Source organism: Cnephaeus nilssonii, assembly GCF_951640355.1.
Source record: "Cnephaeus nilssonii genome assembly, chromosome: 11".
Lineage (NCBI taxonomy): Eukaryota > Metazoa > Chordata > Mammalia > Chiroptera > Vespertilionidae > Cnephaeus > Cnephaeus nilssonii.
The window spans coordinates 54,090,682-54,111,606 of NC_137082.1; the positions used below are offsets into that span (position 1 = coordinate 54,090,682).

A 20,925-nucleotide genomic window follows, 5' to 3' on the forward strand; every position below is an offset into this window, starting at 1 on the left:
CCGTGGGAGGGCTCCAGGGCATGTCTGGCCCGTCTCACTCAGTCCCACCCAACTGACCGGAACCCAGCAGCAAGCTAACCTACCGGTCAGAGCTTCTGCCCCTGGTGGTCAGTGCACATCATAGCAAGTGGTTGAGTGGCCTTAGCATACCATTAGCATATTACGCTTTGATTGGTTGAACAAACAACCGGACAACTGCACACTTAGCATATCAGGCTTTTATTATATAGGATTAAATATGCATTATTTTAGTAGAACCACCTTCTTTTCGTTGGACCATAGCTTTCCTAATACGTAAATTATCTGTTACTAAACAACAAAAAAAGGTATGAAAAGATACTAAGCCAAATGGTCATTAGATGAATACAAATTACAATCACAGATTTCATCTAGATTGGCAGAGATTAAGAAGTTGCCCAGGGTGTGGTGGGAGTACAGGACCATTTGTGAAAGCATCAGCTCATGCACCTTCTGTGACTTAGCAAGGCCATCCCTGGGTCCTTGCCCTCAAGAGAGACCAGCAGAGGGGGTTTGCTGTAGCCTTCCACACACCAGAACTGGAACACAATTCAGCGTCCACCCACAAGAGAATGGGTAGATGTATCATCCTGTTACAGTCACACAGAAGAACACATATATGACGCATTTTCATAAACAATGTATTTGTATAAATAGCAGGTCCTCTAATAGCATCATTCTATTCAATGTTGCTTAAAGTCACGGAACCCATCAAGGACACTAGGTGAGGACTTCCTATACAGTGTTCATATGCAGCAAACAGAACATGAAAGGAGAATGACAAACATGACATAGAGGTGGTGGACCCCTCGGGTGTGGAATCGAGGAGATAGGATGAGATGGTGAGGAGCCCATTGGCAGCTGTAACAATATTGGAAATGTGCTAGGTTTTAGATTGGCTGATGGGTTCATTTTAGGATTGCACGTGATCTTTGGTATATTCATAATTTATGTAATTTTTAAATGGGGCGAGAAGAACAAAGAGAGGTGGAGATCCAGCTAAAAGCTGTTAGATGTCACTGCTGGGGCAAAAATGAATTGGCAACCCTGGTCTGTGCTCCTCTCCCATCACTTATTTCACAAAGTTGCCCCACCCCTCTCCCAGACAAGCCCCACTCTTGCCTGTACTCAGTCCTAGCTTGGACCTCCCATTACCCTGGCTCCCCACTGGAAAGCCAGCCCTTGGTCTAACTTGAACTCTCCACAGCACTGGACACACCGACCACTCCTGCTCACTGCCCACATCTCTGCAGCTCCTTTCCCAACATGCTCCCCTCACTTGCTGTGTGGGGCAAAAGTATGTTTACAGTTGTGAGTACACAAAAGTTTATTCTTGTATTATTTTTATTAATTCTTGTATCATTTTCCATATGAACAACTGTAAACTCACTTTTGCCCCATCCTGTATATTAGGATGGGGAAGAGGCCATTATCCCTCATGGCAGCAACGTGAAAATTGTGTTGCTGTTTTTTTAAGGAGCTTTAATAGGAAATATATGCTTCTGTGTTAATTCTAGAAAAGCAAATGCTTCTTTTAGTGAGATGTGTTTCTTGGATAACCAGGGGAAAGAAAAATCAGCAACAGCTGCTGCTGGGGTGGCTTCTTTCAACACCTGGCCACACCTGAGGACCTGGGCTTTGGAGGAGCTTCTAGAACAAGCATGTCAAACTCAAAGGCTAACAGGGGCCAAATAAACGAGGCCCGCGGCCCACAGGCTGCAAGTTTGACATGCTTGTTCTAGAGAAAACTCTGGGGGACCAGAGGTGGGGCCAGGACACAGGTGGGGAGTAAAAGGTGTGGAGGTGAAGACTTTTGTAACATTCAGAGACAATGAGATTAGTGCTAACTAGGTGTTGCAGGCCTGATTCTATTTCTACTTCAATTTCTGTATTTTTGTTCTTCTAGGGATTTATCTATTTCATCTAACTTATCTAACTTGGTGTTCATGTTATTCCCTTAGAATCCTTTGTATTTCTGTGCAGTTGGCAGTGCTATTTTCTCTTCCATTCCCTACTTTAGTAATTCCTTCCCCTCGCCCCTTTGTCAACCCAGCTAGTTTTGTCCATTTTTTTCAGATTTCTACTGTTTTTGTATTTCCTTTATTTCTTGCCTTTTTGCTTGGGGTTTCGTTTGCTCTTCTTTTTCTGATTTCTTACGGTCAAAAGCTAGGTTCTTGATATAGTTCTTCTTTAAACACAGACAATTTAGCCATACATTCTAAGCACTGCAGCACCCAAGTTTTAGTCTATATGTTCTTCTTTTCACTCACATTTTCTTACTGCTGTGTGACTTCTTCTTTGATACACTGGTTACTCAGTATTGTTCAATTTCCAGCTAACTGTGAGTTTTCCACGTGGATATATAATTTAACTTTATGGTAGACACGAAACAAGCTCGGTGTGGCTCCTCTAAACTCTGAGAACTGTTTTTTGTCCTGCCTGAGGCCAGGGGACGCGCCAGTCACGCTGCCTGTACCGGGAGTCCAGCCCGCACGTCCTAGGGCTGGGGACCCAACCTCTGAGGCGGCGAGGACAGGTGCTTCCGTCCACAACTCCCAGGAACAGCAGGTGTGTAGTCACCCTGCTCTGAGGACTGCCCTTCAAGGTCACCACGACGACTTCCATTATCTCTCCGTACTAGGAACCAGCGACGAAGCAGAGGCCTCCCCACGTGAGCGGACGGCTCAGACAACTCCGTGCATACAATCCCTCTGACCCTGACCCCGCCCTGGCACTCGGGGCTGCGGCTCAGCGGCCCGCACTGCATGCCGGCACTTGTAGTTATCAAGACGCCCGCCTTAGCGCGCGAGGGGACAGTAGGACGGCAGTCCGCGTGGGATGCCGGGACTCGTAGTTCACAGGACGCCCGCCTTAGCGCGAACGTTTGGACGGCGGCCCGCGTTGCGTGCCGGAACTCGCAACGCCTGATGGGGATTCGCGGTAAGGCAGCGCGCGGTGCATGCCGGGACTCGCGGTTTAAAGACCCCCCCCTCCCCCCCCCCCGTGCCTCAGTGCCTAAAGGGACCTGTGGGACAGCGGTGCGCGCTGCATGCTGGGACCGGTGTTCACAGAGTAAACCGGGCATAGCAACACTGTTCCCGCCGGGCCCAGCTCCACGGGTTTGGTCCCGGAACACCTCGGTACCCGTTGCTGGTGCAGCGCCTCTCGGTCCCCGCGTGGGCTAGTGTTTACACGCGGGCCCCCTGGCGCACGCACGTGGCGTAGTGTGACGCCACACGCTGTCCCGGAAGTCGGCGCGGACCTGGGCGGCGGGTGGAAGCCGGTGCAAGAGTGGGAATCGCAGCGCAGCCACCGCCGCCGCCTGGGCCAGGGTCGCCCGCCCGCCCGCCCGCCCGCCGGTCCGCGATGGGCAGCGGGCCCTGAGCGCCCTCCCGCCGCATCTCCGCAGCGAACCTGTTGGCCGCGATGGAGGCTCCTCCCGCCGACCGCGTTCCCGCCGAAGGCACCCCGCCGGCGGCCGTGGCGGAGGTGCGCTGCCCGGGTCCCGGTCCGCTACGCCTGCTCGAATGGAGGGTGGCGGCGGGCGAGACCGTGCGCATCGGCTCGGTGTTGGCTGTGTTCGAGGCCGCCGCCGCCTCCGCGCAGCCCTCCGGGCTCCCCCCTGTCCGCGCCGGCTCCGGGGGCTGCGTGCGCGCCGAGCGCAGGCTGAGGTCGGAGCGCGCCGGCGTGGTGCGGGAGCTGTGCGCACAGCCGGGCCAGGTGGTGGCTCCCGGGTGAGTGAGTCGGGATGAGAGCGAGTGTCTCGGGTTGGGAGAGGGGCCAGGGCCGGAGCCGGGCACTAGGCAGGAGAGGGTCTAGGGGGCTGCGCTTGGGGAGAACTTTGCAGGGTAAGCCACTGTTTGTGGTCTTTCTTTAGAACTCGGTTGTGTTCCCTCTTCTGCAATAGGTGCCTGTCCCTAAGACGCTTTATTTGTAAGTCAGGAAAACTGGGGCGACAGTGAGTATGGAACGAATCAGCGTGCTCCATGCTTGTCATCGCGCTATAAACTCCTGGGGGTGTGCACTTCAGATTCTCATAAACTTTGCTGAACGCGGTTGTAAAACCTGGTGCGGTTCTGCATCATAGTTCAGGAAGGAGGTGCAGCTGGGCGCCCTCCTAGGATTGGCTCAGCTGCGGGTCCTTAGTTTTAACCTTCTTAAGGGACTGGTTTCCTCTATTGAGGCGTGTGAACCTGTCAGTGCATAGTTTGTGTGGTCTTGAGATCAGGTTGAAGTGGACACAGGTGTGTGTGCACATGACTCTTGATGGTTTTCATTGTCAAGAACAGAAGGGGCAGGTGAACATTCCTGCCTCCTGCTGGAGTGGTTAGTGTACAGCTTCCCTTCTCCGCCCCCCCCCCCCCCCCCCCCCCAGTCAGCTTTCTGTCCACTCCTGCCTTCCTCCTCCTCTCCCCCTGGGGCTGCACTGACCCTCAGCTTCTGGTCTGTGCCCCCTCCCGGAAGCTAATGAGGACAGGATGGGATAAGGCCATCCTTTATCCCATCCCGGGGAGTCTCAGCCTGCATCCACTCTCCTCACTCCTTCAGCTCTGGTGCCTATGCCTGCCACCTGAATGCAGGTGGTGGGGGGCGGGGGATGGATGTCGCCTCAGGATGGCACCCTCCACTTAAGTCAGCTGCCTGGCTTCCTTAGAGGGAGAGGCTTACTGTTGTTTGACAAACTGTTGCCTGCTGTCATCACTACTTTGAAGTCATCTTACCTGACATCTTGGGGCCTAATGAGCCTGTAAACCTACCAGCCTGTGCATGATGGACGGTAAGCTCAACGCCCGTGAAGAGCCGTTCTCCGTGACGTTCTGTCCTCTGTGCAGCTATGGATGTGGGGGGCATGTGACCGGGGCTGTTCACACAGAAGGGTGAGGCAGGGGTTGTCCAGGTGGAGTGAGTCCTGTGCCAAGGGGACCTATAGCCGTGCTTGGGGGCACGTCATTAGCCAGGCACGTCATTGGGTCACAGGCTGTGGAGTGGTATGGTGAGGTCCCAGGGGTCTGCAGGGGGACAGGAAAGTGGCTTTTGTGTGGGCTTCCCTTGGTCATAAGGGGACAAGTTAGAAGCTGGCTAGGGGGCAGGGCCATCTAGGTGTGGGGGGAAGATGGGAGGGGACCCGAGGGCTGCCGGCATGAGTCCTTTGGGAGCAGTCTGGGCCCTTCTCTCTGTCCTGCTGTGGTCTGCCGGAGGGTCTTTCTGAAAGGACACCGACAACTCTATCGATATATCCAGTGGCCTAGGTCCGTGTGTTTGTGACCAGCAAGTACAGCGCATGTGTTTGGGTGCAGTTTGGTGAGTCTTAGAAACAACCACTCAGTCAAGATAAGGGCATCTCCCTCATCCAGACATGTATTTTAACTTCATCTGGTTCCTCTTAGGGGCATTTAACATTGACACTCTTTCTCTGAGATGGTACCTCCCTGATGTCTGTCATGGGTCTGGCTGTGCAGCCTCTGTGACACTGATTTCTTTCTAATTGTCATTCTTTTTTCTGCCCATCCTTAATCATTGGGGCTCCCCAAAGGCCCATCATTGTCTGTTTCCTTGTTGGTGGTGACACCCTGGCCCCGTCCACTTCCTGGCTTGCATTCCCCTATGCCCTCTGCCATGGCCCCTGTCCCTCACTTGCTGGTTCCCAGGAGAACCCCCTGTTCTTGTTTCTATCTCCCTTCTGTTTCTCTCCTTCCATGTTCCCTGGGTCCAGTCGGTCTTCAGTAGGCAGGTTTACTCTGGGGCGTGTGGCACTGTCTGTGTGTTCTGCCAGCTCCCTTGGCAAGTAGCACCTGCTCTGGTGCCATGGGGCTTGTCTACCTGCCTACTCACTTTGTGCCCAGTGCCCTTCAGCTGGACCCTCTGGTCTCAAAGCCACCGCTCTATGCTCTTCCTACTCTGACCTCGGGAGCCTCAAGCCTCTCACCTGCTTCCTCATCATCTGTTAAGACCCAGACGTTCTCTCCGGGGCTGTACTGGAAGCTTCCTTCCACCTTAGTTAGAGTTAATCCTCTAGCAGCGATTTTCAACTGGTGTGCCCCAAGAATTTTTAAAACATGCAATACCTGACTGTTTAGTCAGAGGCACTGACCTCTTTTCCCTTAGATTGTCAAACAAAAAAATGACAGCAACCACCGATGGCCATCTGGTATTTTTTTGGTGTGCCGCAGAATTTTAGTAATTAGCTTATGTGTGCCATGAGATGAAAAAAGTTGAAAACCACTGGCCTATAAGTTAATGGTCCTACCCTGGGTTCCCATCCAATCTTAGTGATCCTAGGCAAGATAGTCTTCTTAATAAATATACAGATAAATTAGACTTTATCAAAACTAAGAACTCCGTCTTCAAAAAACAGTTAAGAAAACGAAAAGGCAGGCTACAGACTGGAAACCTATACCTTGTAAAGCATTTCAACCTGTTTATTGGTTGAAATAGAGACACATCAAGTATGTCTTCGGGTTAATGTTATTAGGGGCAATTGATGAAATCCTGGTACATTTTTTGGGGAATTCCTGAAAAAATATCCTCCAAGTCGTAAGTTTTAGTTTAAAAGTAAGGAAAGTGAATAAATGCAGACTGCAGCCCTTCCTCACTGGGGTGTGTGGCCCACGTGTTCTCTCGGGGTAGCAGGACCGCAGAACCTGTAGTAAACGTAAGCAGCATCGGCACTTTTAAACCTTGTAGACGGGTGAACGAACCCGTTTGCTCAGTTTCTCACAAAACCTGCCACCCGTGTTCCCAGGGGCAAACAGCAGGTTCCAGGGCCCCACAGGCTTCCTTCAAAAGACCCATTAGCCAGGGATCAAAATGCACCTGTGACTTTTGGGAAAGGCCTCAAGTCCCTTTGCTAACTCTGCTACCTGCTACATGTTCTCAGGTGAGGGAGGGCCCCAGTAGGAATGGAACCTGAATTAGCACTGAAGGGGGTCTGGGAAAGTGGGTGGGACCTTATTGCGGCAGCTGGGCAAGTGTCCTCTGAGGTGGGTGGGATTGGAGAAGAGGGTGCTGGTGCTCCTGTGAGGGTCACTGAGCCTGGATAACTGGAAGAAGGGGTGCCCACGTGGGGGTGGGGTTTGGGTATGGGTGGGGTGCTGAGGAGCCACATGAAGGGGGAGGGGCGAGAGTGAGGGTGGAGTGGCAGCGCCCCAGCTCTGGAAAGCAGAGGCAGAAGACCATTGGTGAGAGATGAGGAATGCAGGGTGCCCAGAGTGGGTGGACAGTAAGCTGGGGACAGGTGCAAAGGCTTCTGGGAAGGTCGCTGTGAGGAGCTGTGGGGTCCAGTGCAGCGGCTGGTCTGTTCCTCTTATTGCTTGTTTAAGACAGGAAACAAGCAGATTTTTGGCTAGAGGTTTAGATGGCGTTAATAGCTGGGGAGAGCATGCTCCAGGGAGAGGAATAAGGTGATGGGGACAAATCAGCGCTGGGGTTAGAGGCTGCAGACACGGGACAGCGAGGCCCTCGCCCTGGGCCCCACCCATGCAAAGAAAATAGTAATTTCTGTGTTTGTAGAAACTGGAACTGTTGCAGTAGTCTATCAGAAGTGCAGATGCATCAGCCTCTCTGCACTGGGAACACTGGGGAGGCAGCCACTTATTGTTGGTATTATTGTTCCTTGTTGTATTAACAAAGTTTCAGTTTTTGTAGATTGTTTATCATAAATGTAAGAGTATTTGGACATTTTCAGCTCCTGCACCTGTTCTATGTGGTTTGTTGTGTTTTAGGTGAGTGGAGCCCACAGGTGAGACATCCGTCCTCCATTTTACAGCCAGAGCACGGGAGTCCCCGGGAGGCGTGCAGCAGCCAGGTCTTCCTCCCACTCAGGGAGAGTAGTGAGAAACCAGAGTCCCAGTGTCTCCCTTCCTGATTTCTGCTTTTTGCCCCCCCATTTCTAGAGCGGTTCTGGTGCGAGTCGAAGGATGCAGCCACCCAGTCGTTATGAAGGGTTTGTGCGCCGAGTGTGGCCAAGACCTGACTCAGTAAGTACTGGCCCGGCGTGAGCATAGTGCCTTTCATGTTGGAAGGGGGACCGTGGTACCGAGGTGAAGGGTGGAGGGCACGGGTATGGGGTTGGGAACCTGACTGCTCTAAGGTCAGCTCACCCGCTCACCCGTTGTGGGAGGGGAGCACTAGTGAGTAGAGATGCGTTTCTGATCCTACGGTGTGCGTAGGGGGTGCTGTGCCTGGCTGTTCCCTCATGGAGTGCCTGTGTCAGGGTGACATCAGTGTGTTTTCAGCAGAGCTCTGTGAGGGACTGGAACGTAATCGTTTGGCCAGTCTCCCATGTGTTTTAAGTGGACGACGTTCTGCAGTTGCCAGCAGCACATCGACCACAATGGAAGTGAAAGTGCTCACTGCATTGGTCCGCAGCCGAAGGCAACCACCTTACAGCCCTCTCGCTTCCGCAGGCTGCAGAGCAAGAACGGGAGGCAGCAGATGCCACTGTCCACAGCCACCGTGTCGATGGTGCACAGTGTCCCGGAGCTGATGGTGAGCTCCGAGGTGAGTGCCGCCCGTGGGTTCCAGAGCAGGGAGAGGGCAGCCGGAGAACGTGCAGGGCTTTGGTCACCTTTATCTGACGTGACCTCTGGGAGGACGACGAGCATGGGGGTTGCACTTGTCTCTTTCCCAAGTGATTCCACCTGGGAGGCATCTGGCTCCCTGCTCTCTAGGGCTTTGGCTCCGGTCCCCTGGAGCCAGGTCTGGGCTGGAGGGATTAGACATGTGAACACATGCTGCGACCAGCGGATCTGGTCGGGGAGGCTGAGGGCCAGGGTTAGAGCCCATGAGCAGCTGCCGCCAGGACAGGTGGCTGTGTAAGAGGTGACCTGGGTAGAGTCGAGGGCATCGGCAGTGCTGGTGGAGCAGACAGGGGTGCAGGGACCCAGAAGAGGCCTCAGAGCTCCTAGGGGGGCCCCTGTGCATTTGTGTACCAGCAGGCCCAGCTGCCCAGGAGTTGAAGGTGTCTGCACAGATAGGAAGTTTGGAGTTTTACCATATCCGTTCCTTTCATGCATTCCAAGAACACCTGACACCTCATGTTTCTATGGTCTGAGTCTAATGGGCTGAGTGAGCATCGCCAGGACAGAGCACAGGAACAGGTCTATTGGGGTTGTATAAAAACTCAGTTATAAAGCATTTTCAGAGTTCTGCATCTGTGTGAGTAGGTGATACATTGTTACAGGGTTTTTTTTTTAGACTTGTGCTTTTAAGTGATACCTACTTTATTTTTTATGAGAAGGACAAAATACCAGGTACATGATTCAAGTTTTTCTGAATTACTGGACTTTAAACGAATGTAAATACATTGGGGTAGTGGGGTAGGTGGGAGGGGGAGAGAGAGAGAACTAGGGAGCTGGAGGATTAAAGAGAAGAGTGTCCCCCATTTCCTGCCATCACAGAACCACTGTTGGCTTCAGTCCCTTCAGGAACAGAGGTTAGAATTCTGTGCAACCTAATGAGAGCCGGCGTTTGTTGACAGTATAACTGAGTTACAGTGAGAAATGGTAGTGATGCAGGCCCCAAAGTCTTTGTCACGGGCCCACATCAGTCCCCTCATCGGCTGAGTGTGGTAGGACCAGGCCCTTCCAAGAGCAGTGTCCCCGCTGGCCCGTGCGGGCAACATCTGGGCCACGCCGTCTCCAGGACCCACCTGGGCCTCTTCCAAGGTGAAGCCCAGCGCCGAGCGGCGGGCACCTGAGATGCATCCCACATGCCTGCTGCTGCACCTCGTGTCCTAGTTGTCCCTGTCCCTGCCTACCGTCCCACTTTGCCCATTCCTTCTGCAGTTCACGGTGTTGAGTTGCTCCACAGCATCCAACTACATTTTTATAGGAACCACCACTTCCTTTTACCTCCTTTTCCATTGGTTTACACCTTTCGTGAAATGACAGAATTAGGGTCACAAGGCAGAGTGCCTTGCGGGGTGTGGTACACACTGCAGGCTCCAGGCAGCAGGGGAGTCGCCCTGTGGCCCCACGTGGTCTGGACAGCAGTGGGTCCACTGGCAGGCAGTGCAGAGGGCAGTGAAGAATATGCTCAGCTTCCACCTGCTTTTCATAATGAAATTGAATTTTATTTTGGATCCAGATATACTTGCATTGTCATTTTTCCTTTTTCATTTTAACTTCAGCAAGCCGAGCAGCTAGGGAGGGAAGACCAGCAACGACTGCATCGGAACAGGAAGCTGGTGCTCATGGTCGACTTGGACCAGACCCTCATCCACACCACCGAGCAGCAGTGCCAGCAGATGTCAAACAAAGTGAGTGCGGCGGCCCTCGGGGCTCCTCCAGGGCCTGTGCCACAGGCAGGTCCCCCACACGGTCCTCAGCACCGTGAACTGCAGGCCTGGAAGGCCCAGGGGGCAGGCAGAGTGGACAGCAAAGGGGGCGGTTTTGGGGGAGAAGAGCAGATTTGTGTGCTCTTCAGGAATGTCTGCAATGGGGGGCAGTGCAGTTGCACCCGGGCTGTAGGTGAGTCTGGACGTCACCCTGCATGAATTCTCCAGCGAAATACAGAGAATGGGTCAAGGACGGAATGCTACTTCAACTTTGTGCCCAGAAGTTGTAGAGCTGAGAAGTTGAATTTCTGGACCTTTCAGAAGGCTGCATGCCTGTTGCAGGTGGCTGTTTCCAGGCAGGTGTCAGCTCCTGCTGTCATTACCTGGAGACCAGCATCACCGATATCGTCATCTTTCACTTCTTTGTTGCTGTGTAGCCCTCTGTTAGTGCTCGGATTTTCGTGTCCACAGAGCTCAGCAGTCTGGTTAGGACAGCGCTGTGGGAAGGTGTCCTTGACAGAGGGGCCAGACCAGGCTGGCACACGGGTTTATCGTGCCTTTGAAGTCGGGCATTTATAAGACAGTTGAGCTAGTTGTAACATGCCAGTTTCTCAGCTAATGTGGTCCAGAAGGCAAATGTCAGCATCTGCATGGCCAGTCCTCTGCGACTGCTAGGGCTTCAGTGCTGCCACACCCTGCCCACGGGCCCATCCCTCTGCTGGGCTCAGTAACAGCGTGATGACAGGGCTTTGCCGGCCACCCAGAGCCCCCCACATGCTGCTGCTGACCCGGGACGCTGCTGACGACTTCAGACATATTTACATAACATGCGCCTTTAAGGGTGTTTATTGCAATTCATGGACTATTTAACTGTTGAGTGGGGTGGAAGTTGTTTATAAGGTTTCATTCCTAGTCTTCTAACAGCCTGATCACGAGGGCTTTGACTCACTTAGAAATGGGAAAAGTTAACTAAGCCTAAGATTGGTTACTTTTCCTTTATAATTGTTGTTTAGAGCATTTTTACTGAGAAAATTAATGATAAATAGGATTAAAAAGATCAGAGTTTACTTCCTGAGGAGAGGGAGCCTATTTGCCTATTAATCGTGTATAAGCAAGTCGGTATTCCTAATTTTACCTGTCTGCTGAGGTGGTTTAGAATGCTGTTTCAGCTTCTGTGATGTGTCTATAAGTTAATAAAGCTGTGTCTTAAAATAGTCCGTGAGGTAGACTAGCTTATATAGGAACCTGTGGCTTGCTTTCATTGATAACTGGGGAAGACACTGTCAGCAGATTAATGGGAACCTGTTCTAAGCCGACTGTGGTTCTGCTGTTTGACAAATGTCAGTATTTGAAGGAACAAAGACATGAGTGACATTACTTTGTGCATCATTAACAAGAGTGGGCACAGTAGTCAGGATGTGTGAGGGTCTGCTGGTGTCCTCACACCCCTTCAGTGACACTGCAGTGACTGGGTAGTTGTCTTAGTTGTGATAGCTGGTTCCTGTGGGTGTTTGTCACAGGTAGTCTGTACTTATAACAGACTAGAGGCCCAGTGCACGAATTCATGCACCTTGAACTGTGGGCCATGAGGCTGTGGTGGGCACAGGGGCAGGTCTCAACCCATCCGCCACACGGTTGCCCAGCCCCTCCCGCCACAGCCCCCAGTCCTGTCTGCCGGCAGCCCCGCTCCCGCCGCCGCTCCCACGCACTGACGGCGCCGGCCCTGCTCGCACCTGCTGACAGCGTGGAGTGATTGGGGCCGGCACCAGCAGCAGGTGTGAGTGGGGACAGCACCGTCAATGGGTGCGAGCGGCAGCTCCTGCCCCGATCACCCCTCAGGAGCAGGGGGTGGTGGAGAAGCCCTCGGGGCGATCAGGGCCGGCAGCCACCGCTCGCACCCACTGATGGTGCCGAGTGATCGGGACCAGGACCAGCACTGGCAGTGAGTGCGAGCAGTGGCTCTGGTGCCGGCTTCAGGTGCAAGTTTGGCTGGCGCTGGAAGTGGGTGCGAGCAGGGCTGGCGCCGGCAGCAGGTGCAAACACTGGGCGGGACCACGGTGCATAGGAGCAAAGAATTTTCAGTAACCACCAGAGGCTTGCCCTGATGACAGCGACCGGTGCCCCGCCTTCGTCTGGCACCCCCACTCACCTGCTCCACCATCCTGCCACGGCCAACGCCCGCCATGTTCCACACATGCCCCCTAGTGGTCAGCACACGTCATAGCAATTGGTTGTTCGGTTGTTCCACCGTTCAGTCTATTTGCATATTAGTCTTTTATTGTGTAGGATTATATAGGATAGTTGCCCTCGTTGCCATAGGTAGTTACTAGAGGTACTTGCAGTGGTTCTGTAGGCAGTTACGTGTTGTCATCTGTAGTTGCTGTGTGAGTGGCCACAGCAGAGGGGGCTGAGCTCACTCCCGTGGAGCATGTGTAAGGAAATCGTGTGTGCCTGGTAAGTTGGCACGATACCTGGACCCCTGTCCTGACGGTGGAGCCCATGCCCTCGGGTCCTCTGCTGACTGGGCGTTCGCTCTCCGCAGGGCATCCTACACTTCCAGCTGGGCCGGGGTGAGCCGATGCTGCACACCCGATTGCGTCCGCACTGCAGGGAGTTCCTGGAGAAGGTCGCCCGGCTGTACGAGCTTCATGTCTTCACCTTCGGCAGCCGGCTATATGCACACACGATCGCAGGTGAGCGGGCGACTCCGGCTGAGCTGTGTGTGGTGCGCCTGAACACTGAAACTGGGTTATTTCTTACTGTCCACCATGCTTGCTTGCTTGCTTTTTTTTATTATTATTATTTCGAAGAGGGGAAGGGAGAAGGATAGATAAAAACGTTGATGAGAGAGAATCATTAATCAGCTGCCTCCTACATGCCCCACACTGGGGATCGAGCCCACAACCTGGGCATGTGCCCCAACCAAGAATCGAACCATGACCTCCTGGCTCACAGGTTGATGCTCAGTCACTGAGCCACCATGGCCAGGCCCGCCATGCTTTCTTGAAGGTGAAGGAAGCTCCCTGTCAGCCTCCCTGGAAGCTGGCGGTTGGGGTTGGCCAGGCAGTGTTAAGTCTCTAAAGTTAAGCCACTGCTCTCCTGGGCAGCCCCTCCCCACCTGCCTGCGTCTAGATGGACTGGCTGCTGTCATGGGCCAGTTTGGGAGTTGGTCGGGACCACAGATACCTGGGAAAATAAACATCTATAATAATAAAAGCGTAATATGCTAGTTAGCCCCGACGTCCTTCCGGATGAAGCCAAGGCTGTGAGGGAACCCCGGGTCCTGAGTGCCAGAGGGAAGCCAGTGCTGGCAGCCAGGGGAAAGAAGGCCTACTGTTGCACGAATTTCATCCATCAGGCCTCTAGTCTTATATATAAGTGAACTTAAGATGTTTTACTGATTGGTTTGGAAACACTTATGGGGCCACATTGCTTATGTCTGTCTGCACTTAACACTTGAGGTGCAGACAGGCGATCTTACTAGGAGCACGCAGTGTGGCAGTTCAGCACTGACCTGTTGTCTTGATGCAGACGTCGGGCTGTGCTGGCTGAGCTCAGTGCATGGAGGCAGCAGCCCTTGGGTCATGCAGCATTGCCCACGGTGGCCACAGCTGGGGGCAGTGTAGGGTGTGGGCTTTACCTCCCTGGGGACAGCTGGGATCCAGCCCCACTGACTGCAGGTAGACCTAGTACCTGCAATATGACATGGTCACAGCTCGGTATTAGATGTCGATGGTTAGATTCAGCATCTTGAAATTCTCTTTATTGGTTGGTCTTGGTCCTTTGTTGTTGCTGGAGAAATGAATTTCTCTTCCCCTGTTTACATTTAGTGCCCTTTAGGAAATTGTAATCATGAACATGTAGGCAACATACTAAAGTAATTCATCTTGTAACTAAAATTCAACATGTTTGCCTTTAGCATGTGGCTGCTGTGGCTATTGGGATAAGTGAGTGGGACATGTGAAGGTTAATGTAACTACTTCATAGAATTCTCTGTGTCTCTGATTCTAAAGAAACAGTAAGGTCTTCACCGTATGCACAGTGGAGCGTTCTTGCATCTTAGACACACATGACCTTTATCCTGCTTTCTTTTCAAAGGCTTTTTAGACCCTGAGAAGAAGCTTTTTTCTCACCGAATATTATCGAGGGACGAGTGTATCGACCCATTTTCTAAAACAGGGAACCTCAGGTACGTACCTGCTCTGTTCATCACAAGGCTTGCTGTCGGTTCCCATTGTGAAGATGCATTGGGAGCATCGAGCAGTAATTGTGTTTATTCTTGCATTTCTGCCACTGTCTCTGCTACTGTCTTCTAACCAGACCCCTACTTCCTGCCTCTCCCTGAATGTCCAAACAGCGGCAGGAGCCCGGGAGGATGAGGGTTTGGAGAGAAGGAGCTGAGAGCAGGGCTGGGGGGCACAGGAAATTCAGGTGACAGTGTCAGTAGAAAGCGCCCAGAGCTTCCCCAAGTACAAGGTGGGCTGTCTGTCAAGTCACAAGTTTAAAGAAGGTGTTGGCATCTCAGGTTCACGATCCCTCAAGAGCTGGCTTGCTGTTAACACTGGGAATGTTAGGAGAGCCTAGGTCACATTTTCATCTGCCCCTCTGCTATTCCCACCCTTCCCATCACCACCCCCCTTCCTGTCTTGTCCTGTCTATCCCTCTGCGACTGGGCCATCCCACCCAATCACAGGGCTCTTTGATATTCTCAGAAATGTCTTCTCTATATGAGCAATGTCCCCCTTTCTACCCAGTGTCAGGTAGAACTAACGAGACTGGATAGTAAGGCAGTAACAGCTGTGGCCTCAGTGACCTCCTGGCTGGTGTCTGCCACCTGCATCTAACATTTCGAGTTCAGATTTGGGGTGTCCACACGACTGAGACCCATTCAAGTCAATGTGCACTAGGAAAAGTAAAAGCATTTGTTTCAGAAACAGACCTTGTGTGTTTGCTCCTTAGCGTCAGAGTGAGCAGGTTGATGTGGACAAGGAAAATGAGCGAGCGTGTCGGTGACTAAGGAGCCTGCTCCACAGTGGACACGGCAGTCCCCCATCTGGAATTAAATGTGCTGGAAGGCATTTGCCACTGAGCTGTTTTAGCTAGCTTATGTTCTTCTGGAAAATGGACTCAGAAAAATAATATTAATTTTGGACACATGAACATTTTTTCCTGGGTAGTGTAGCCTTTATTATTTATTAGCAGTAGAGACTCTGAACAGTGGTAGGCATCTCTACTGGGTTTATCCCCCGATCTTGGAGACAGGCAAGAAGCAGTCGTCATTCTGAGTATTGAGTGCTATGGGCCAGCTCTCTGAATCTCAGGGGTGTGGACAAAAATGAAATTTAAGGAGACCATGTGAGGTAGCAGAGCATGCCTGCACCCAGGGATGGCCTTTAGACCCTTGTTAATATTTCTGCTCACCCCACACACACTAGTAGTTTTGGGGAGTACAAGTCACCTTTTGGGAACTTCAGGGAACAGCTTTTTCAAACAGCTGAGTTTGAACAAGGCTGAGCCTTCCTGCCTCTCTCTCTCTGAAAGCCCTCACCTGGGAACAGGTGGGGGCAGACTCTGGCCTGTAGGCAGATAACCTATGTTTGTAAATGAAGTTGTACTGGGACGTGGCCACTGATTTAAGTTTGTCCGCGAGGCTTTGTCGGGACTGGAGCTTTCTCCTTCCTCTCTGGTCTTCTAAGGAGAGTGCCGATTCCTGCCTTGAGAAGTAGCAGAGACAGTGGAGGAAACTGTGACTGTTTTAATGTTACCTTCTCTGGAAACAATTTAAACACAAGCTAAACAAAAGCCCTTCTGTACTTTGCATCTGTTTCGCATTAGTCTGCTGTCTAGTGGTTACGTGTAAGATAGTTAAGACTCTTATTTGATGATTCTTTTTTATAAATCATGCTAGTAGTTCTGATACATTTTTACTTCTAGAAATCTCTTTCCTTGTGGAGACTCAATGGTTTGCATTATTGATGACCGAGAAGATGTCTGGAAGTTCGCCCCCAATCTGATCACCGTAAAGAAATACGTCTACTTTCAGGGCACAGGGGACATCAATGCTCCCCCAGGGTCCCGGGAGCCTCCGGCGAGAAAGAAAGGTGGGCAACTCCCTTCTAGTCCTCAGAGAAGTATTAGCATTTGCTTCACTGTCTCCTCCGCCTCTCACCTGCCTTGTGACTGCTCTGAATTCAGGACTCACTTTGTTGCTGCTTGTTGTATTTCAGTATTACAGAGGCCGTTGTGTTTATGTTATACTAAAAGGCATGATATTATTTTGTTTCTGTTTCTTAATCGTACAGTTTGAACATTTTTCCAATTGAGTAGGATTAAATGAAAAGTTTTGAGGTATGCAATTATTGCTGCAGCCACTAAAATAGGACTGAGAGGTCTGGGCTGGGAGAAAGTGGGACCCAGCAGCGTCCCTGCAGTGGACAGCTCGATGGCCTGTCTGAAGCAGGGTGTAGCGGATACGTCCTGCATTTTCCCATTTCTTGGAAATCATGGTAACCTCTCCTTTTGTGTGCACCTGCAGTGAATTATCCTCCCAAAGGTGCTGACATCGCAGATCAAGCTCCGTCCATTAAGGACCCTGAGGAGGGAAGGCCAGTTTCTGCAATCGAGCAGAGTAACGGCCTTGGGAAGCCCATGAGGGAACTCAACGGGGACTGGGCCTCGCCTGCTGCCCGAGCCCCTTTGGTGGACGGTAGGGGGCCCCCAGTGTGTGTTCAGCAGCAGGGTCGGACCTCAGTGGAGAAGCAGCCCGCTCAGGGCACAGTAGGCAGTGACCTGGACTTTGACTTATCCAGTGACAGTGAGAGCAGCAGTGAGTCGGAGGGTCAGTCCTCCACCACCTCTGATGGCGAAAGTGGGGAGAAGAAGAGCCAGAAGAAGCCTAAGGCTGCGCAGGACACCAGGAGAGCCATGCAGCAGGGCGGCGCCCCGGGCCCGGGTGGGGAGAGGCCCACACGGCCGAATCACTGTGGAGAGCCTGCGCCCGGAGTCCAACCTGATCTGCAGGAGGAGGGCGAGCGAGACAGCTTCTGTGGGCTGGCGGGTGGCTCTGCCGACAAGAAGGAGGCCGAGACGGAGTCCCAGAACAGTGAGCAGTCAGGCATCACGGTGGGCGAGTCCCTGGACCAGAGCGTGGAGGAGGAGGAGGACGACGAGGAGGAGGACGATGATGGCGATGACCACCTGGTCCACCTGGAGGAGATCCTCGCCCGCGTGCACTCTGACTACTATGCCAGGTACGACCGCTATCTGCGCGGCGAGACCCAGGAGGCACCCGACATACGGAAGATCGTCCCTGAGCTCAAGAGCCGAGTACTGGCGGACGTTGCCATAATATTCAGTGGGCTGTATCCCACCAACTTCCCGGTGGAAAAGACGCGAGAGCACTACCATGCCACGGCCCTCGGAGCCAAGATCCTCACCCAGCTGGTGTTAGACCCTGACGCCCCTGACAGGGCCACCCACCTGATTGCTGCAAAGGCAGGTAAGTGGCCAGCCAGCCACTAGGCCTTCCTCGGTCCTGCCCGGGGTGGGGGCAAGGACAACCGAGGGAGTTCATGGAGTAGAATGCATCCACATTGGCCTCTGCAGCCATTCTTTGAAACTAGCAGGGCTCCTGTTTCATGTGGAATTTTCAGAAGCATCTTTCTGGTAATTACATAATGGCTAAGTCCTATTTGGACTGGTACTCTGTCTGCCCATCTTGGGCCTAGGTATGCATGTGGGCGTGTCCTGGGTGCATGCCTTAGGCTCTGTACTGGGTCCCTGAATAGCCAGGCCATTGCTCCCCTCTTGTAGGCACAGAGAAGGTGCGGCAGGCCCAGGCGTGCGGACAGCTGCACGTGGTGAACCCCGACTGGCTGTGGAGCTGCCTGGAGCGGTGGGACAAGGTGGAGGAGCAGCTCTTCCCACTGAGCGAGGACTACGGCAAAGTGCAGAGGTGAGCTGCCCGCAGACTCGGCCCCGTCTCCTCGAGAGCCCACCCCTGGCCACCAGCCTTGCTGCTCGCATACCCACACGGCATCCCCAATGTTCGGTGCGTGGCTTTCTCAGCCCTCCCACCTGTGCCCTGCCTGCCCCACTGTGGCTCCTCCAGGCTCCATCGCGAACAGGTTATCCAGAAAAGGTGACCGTCACTGCCTAGGGAAGAAGTACAGGTTTTGTCCTGTGACTGTGCAGTGGGGCTGTCAGCAGTGAATCTAGTTTGTGTGTTTCTTTCACAACTGCTGGAAGTTATATGAGCCACACAGCTGCTGTAGAGTCCTTGGGAGAGGCTCAGCCGTGGCGAGGAATATGTAATAGAGCCTGGTTTTTGTTGTTTTTTTCCATAAAGGTTTGAAAAATGCTTCCTATTCTTAAAGAGTTTGAATGTTGTATTTAGAGGGAAATCCTGGGACAGACATGAGGGAAACAACAAACGCAGCCTGCACTTAGGTCCCCGTGCTGTGTGATGTCCTGCCCAGGGCTCTGCCCTAGAAGTTACGATGAGTGGTGTCCACGTCTTCATCTGCACAGGCTCTGAGCGTCAGAGGAGGGAGGCCTCAGTTCATGGGCCTGTGTAGGGCGTCTTGCATCCCCCCATGAGTCCTGGCTCCTCATGGCCTGTTCTCACCCGCAGGGAGGACAGTCCCGCAGCCTTTCCCGACAGGCAGGGTGCGCTGCCAGCTGCCTTGTTCCATCCGACACCCGTGCACCCCAAGGCCCAGCCCGGCCCCGATGTCCGGATCTACGACGCCAGCACGGGCAAGCTCATCCGGAAGGGCACCACCAGCCCCGGGCCCCCCGGCTCCCTGCAGATCCACACGGGACAATCCTCTTTCAGGTATGTCTGCCGTGCCGCGCCGCGCCGCGGAGCACACCTGCTGGCAGGGCTTCCCTCGGGTGGGCCGGGTGCATCCGGTGCTGAGTTGGACTTGGCTGCCGCTGAGGGCTCTGGCTGCTGATGTGAAAAAGCCTCCCCCACTTCCCCTTCGGGCCTCTCTGCATACATTTGTGTTTGTGTCAGCTGCCATGCACTGGCTCGCTCACACTGGCTCAGTGTCGCCCTCCATGAGCCGTTTCATTTGCTGACCACACATGGGCCGTTGTTGGCCATATCACAGCAGATGATGGGGCGGGGGGAGCCGGGGGGGGGGGGGGGGCTGGGCCTGACCCTGATGCCTCAGGCCCACCAGGTCTGTCCCTTCCACAGGACAGATAGTTGTCGTGAGGGAGAAGGGCAGCTTTGGGCCTGTGCTGGGCTGTGCTGCCCCAGCTCAGCAGCACAGCCTCTCTGGTCACCTGCCCACTTCCACACAGCCCAGATGGGCTGGTGATGGCGATGGGGTGAGCAGGACATGCAGGAGAGATGCCCAAGTGGACCCGCACCTGTGCTTCCCAAGGGGGCAGGGCACTTGTGGAGCGAACCGCCCCTCTGAGTCTCAGGTGCGCCCTCCACTTCCTCTGTGCTGACAGGATCCCGAGTTTGAGGACCACACCCCCCACTGTGTAAACAGTCTTGGGGCGGTGTCTGAGATTTAAATGAGGGGTCTGAGGTTGGCGTTTCAAAGAGCTGCCATTGGTGTGGCATTGTGGCCCTGCATCATGTCCCCTCTCCCTCTGGAAAGCGCCGCGCCCCTCCCCCTGCCCCCAGCAGCTGTCCACACTGGGAGTGGCCATTGATGTCTCCCTCTGGCCTTCCCCTGGACATGGTGACACTTCAGAGTCCAATTGAGCCACTCAGAGTGGACATAGAGCCACCCCTGAAGGCCAGGTAAAGTGTCCGCTGACCCTGCTGTGGGGCCCCAGGTGTGACAGACACCCTGGGTTGGGCTTTTGTTTGGTGATTGGTTGTAACTAAAAGCATCATCACTATTAAATCCCACCAGTTAAGGAGTTACATTTGACCTCTATGCTGCTGCTTGCGTTCCTGTGACCTCCAGTCATGATAATATCCAGGAAAGGTCGTGCGTCCCTTTAATAAGTGGTGCCAGTGATTGGCCAAGTTTGCTGGGACTTGCAGTCCCACCAGCAGGTGCAGGTGTCAGGTCACATCTGCCGTGTCACCAGGCTGTTGCCTTCTCTCATCTCGACTCACCATTGGGATCTCACTTCAGCAAGCTGCCCTTTGTAGTCTTAACTTGCCCTTTTTTTCCTTCCTGGGTTTTTGTGAATTTCTGGGAAATGTTCGTTGAGTTAGAAAAGCGTCCTGTAGTTGCTGCCGTTGCCATGAAGGAGGCCAGGGTTCTTCCCAGCTGGACTGCATCCCTCACCCTTTGTGGATATATGGAGTGCTGGGTATTTTCCTTTGTTGTCGGCACTTAGGGCTCAAACGTTTATAATGTGTGGTATTCACTCTCAGACCTTTCTTGACACATTTCTCACGATGGATTTCATCTGTATTCCACCCTCTCTTTAAAAATTCTGTGGTGAACAGTATCATTTCAGGTATATATGTTTTTTAAAGTATAGCCTTTCCTTAGCACCCAGGTGAGCAAATGTTTGCCATCCTCTGTCGCCAGAGCAGCAGGTAGACGATTGCTGCTCCATTAAAGGTTCAGCTAAAGCGGTGACGGACTTCCCCTCCGCGTTCGTGGAGGACGTGTACCTAAGGCAGAAAGGCTTCTGTGGTATCTCAG

General features: G+C 53.1%; 1 protein-coding gene across 3 annotated transcripts in view; it reads left to right on the forward strand.

Annotated features, from left to right (window-relative positions):
* The first annotated feature begins 3,092 nt into the window (after positions 1-3,092).
* The window catches only part of CTDP1 (CTD phosphatase subunit 1), a 34,669-nt gene continuing 16,836 nt past the window's right edge, over positions 3,093-20,925 (forward strand). Inside the window, exons 1-10 of one of the 3 annotated variants that reach the window (XM_079783386.1) lie at positions 3,093-3,752; positions 7,911-7,994; positions 8,424-8,517; positions 10,148-10,276; positions 12,837-12,987; positions 14,393-14,483; positions 16,229-16,395; positions 16,830-17,792; positions 18,107-18,248; positions 18,927-19,130. In XM_079783386.1, coding sequence (XP_079639512.1) covers positions 3,445-3,752; positions 7,911-7,994; positions 8,424-8,517; positions 10,148-10,276; positions 12,837-12,987; positions 14,393-14,483; positions 16,229-16,395; positions 16,830-17,792; positions 18,107-18,248; positions 18,927-19,130 — 2,333 coding nt within the window. In that variant the 5' untranslated portion in view covers positions 3,093-3,444. The remainder of the gene's footprint in view (positions 3,753-7,910; positions 7,995-8,423; positions 8,518-10,147; positions 10,277-12,836; positions 12,988-14,392; positions 14,484-16,228; positions 16,396-16,829; positions 17,793-18,106; positions 18,249-18,926; positions 19,131-20,925) is intronic. The other 2 variants (XM_079783384.1, XM_079783385.1) reach the window with 2 other exon arrangements.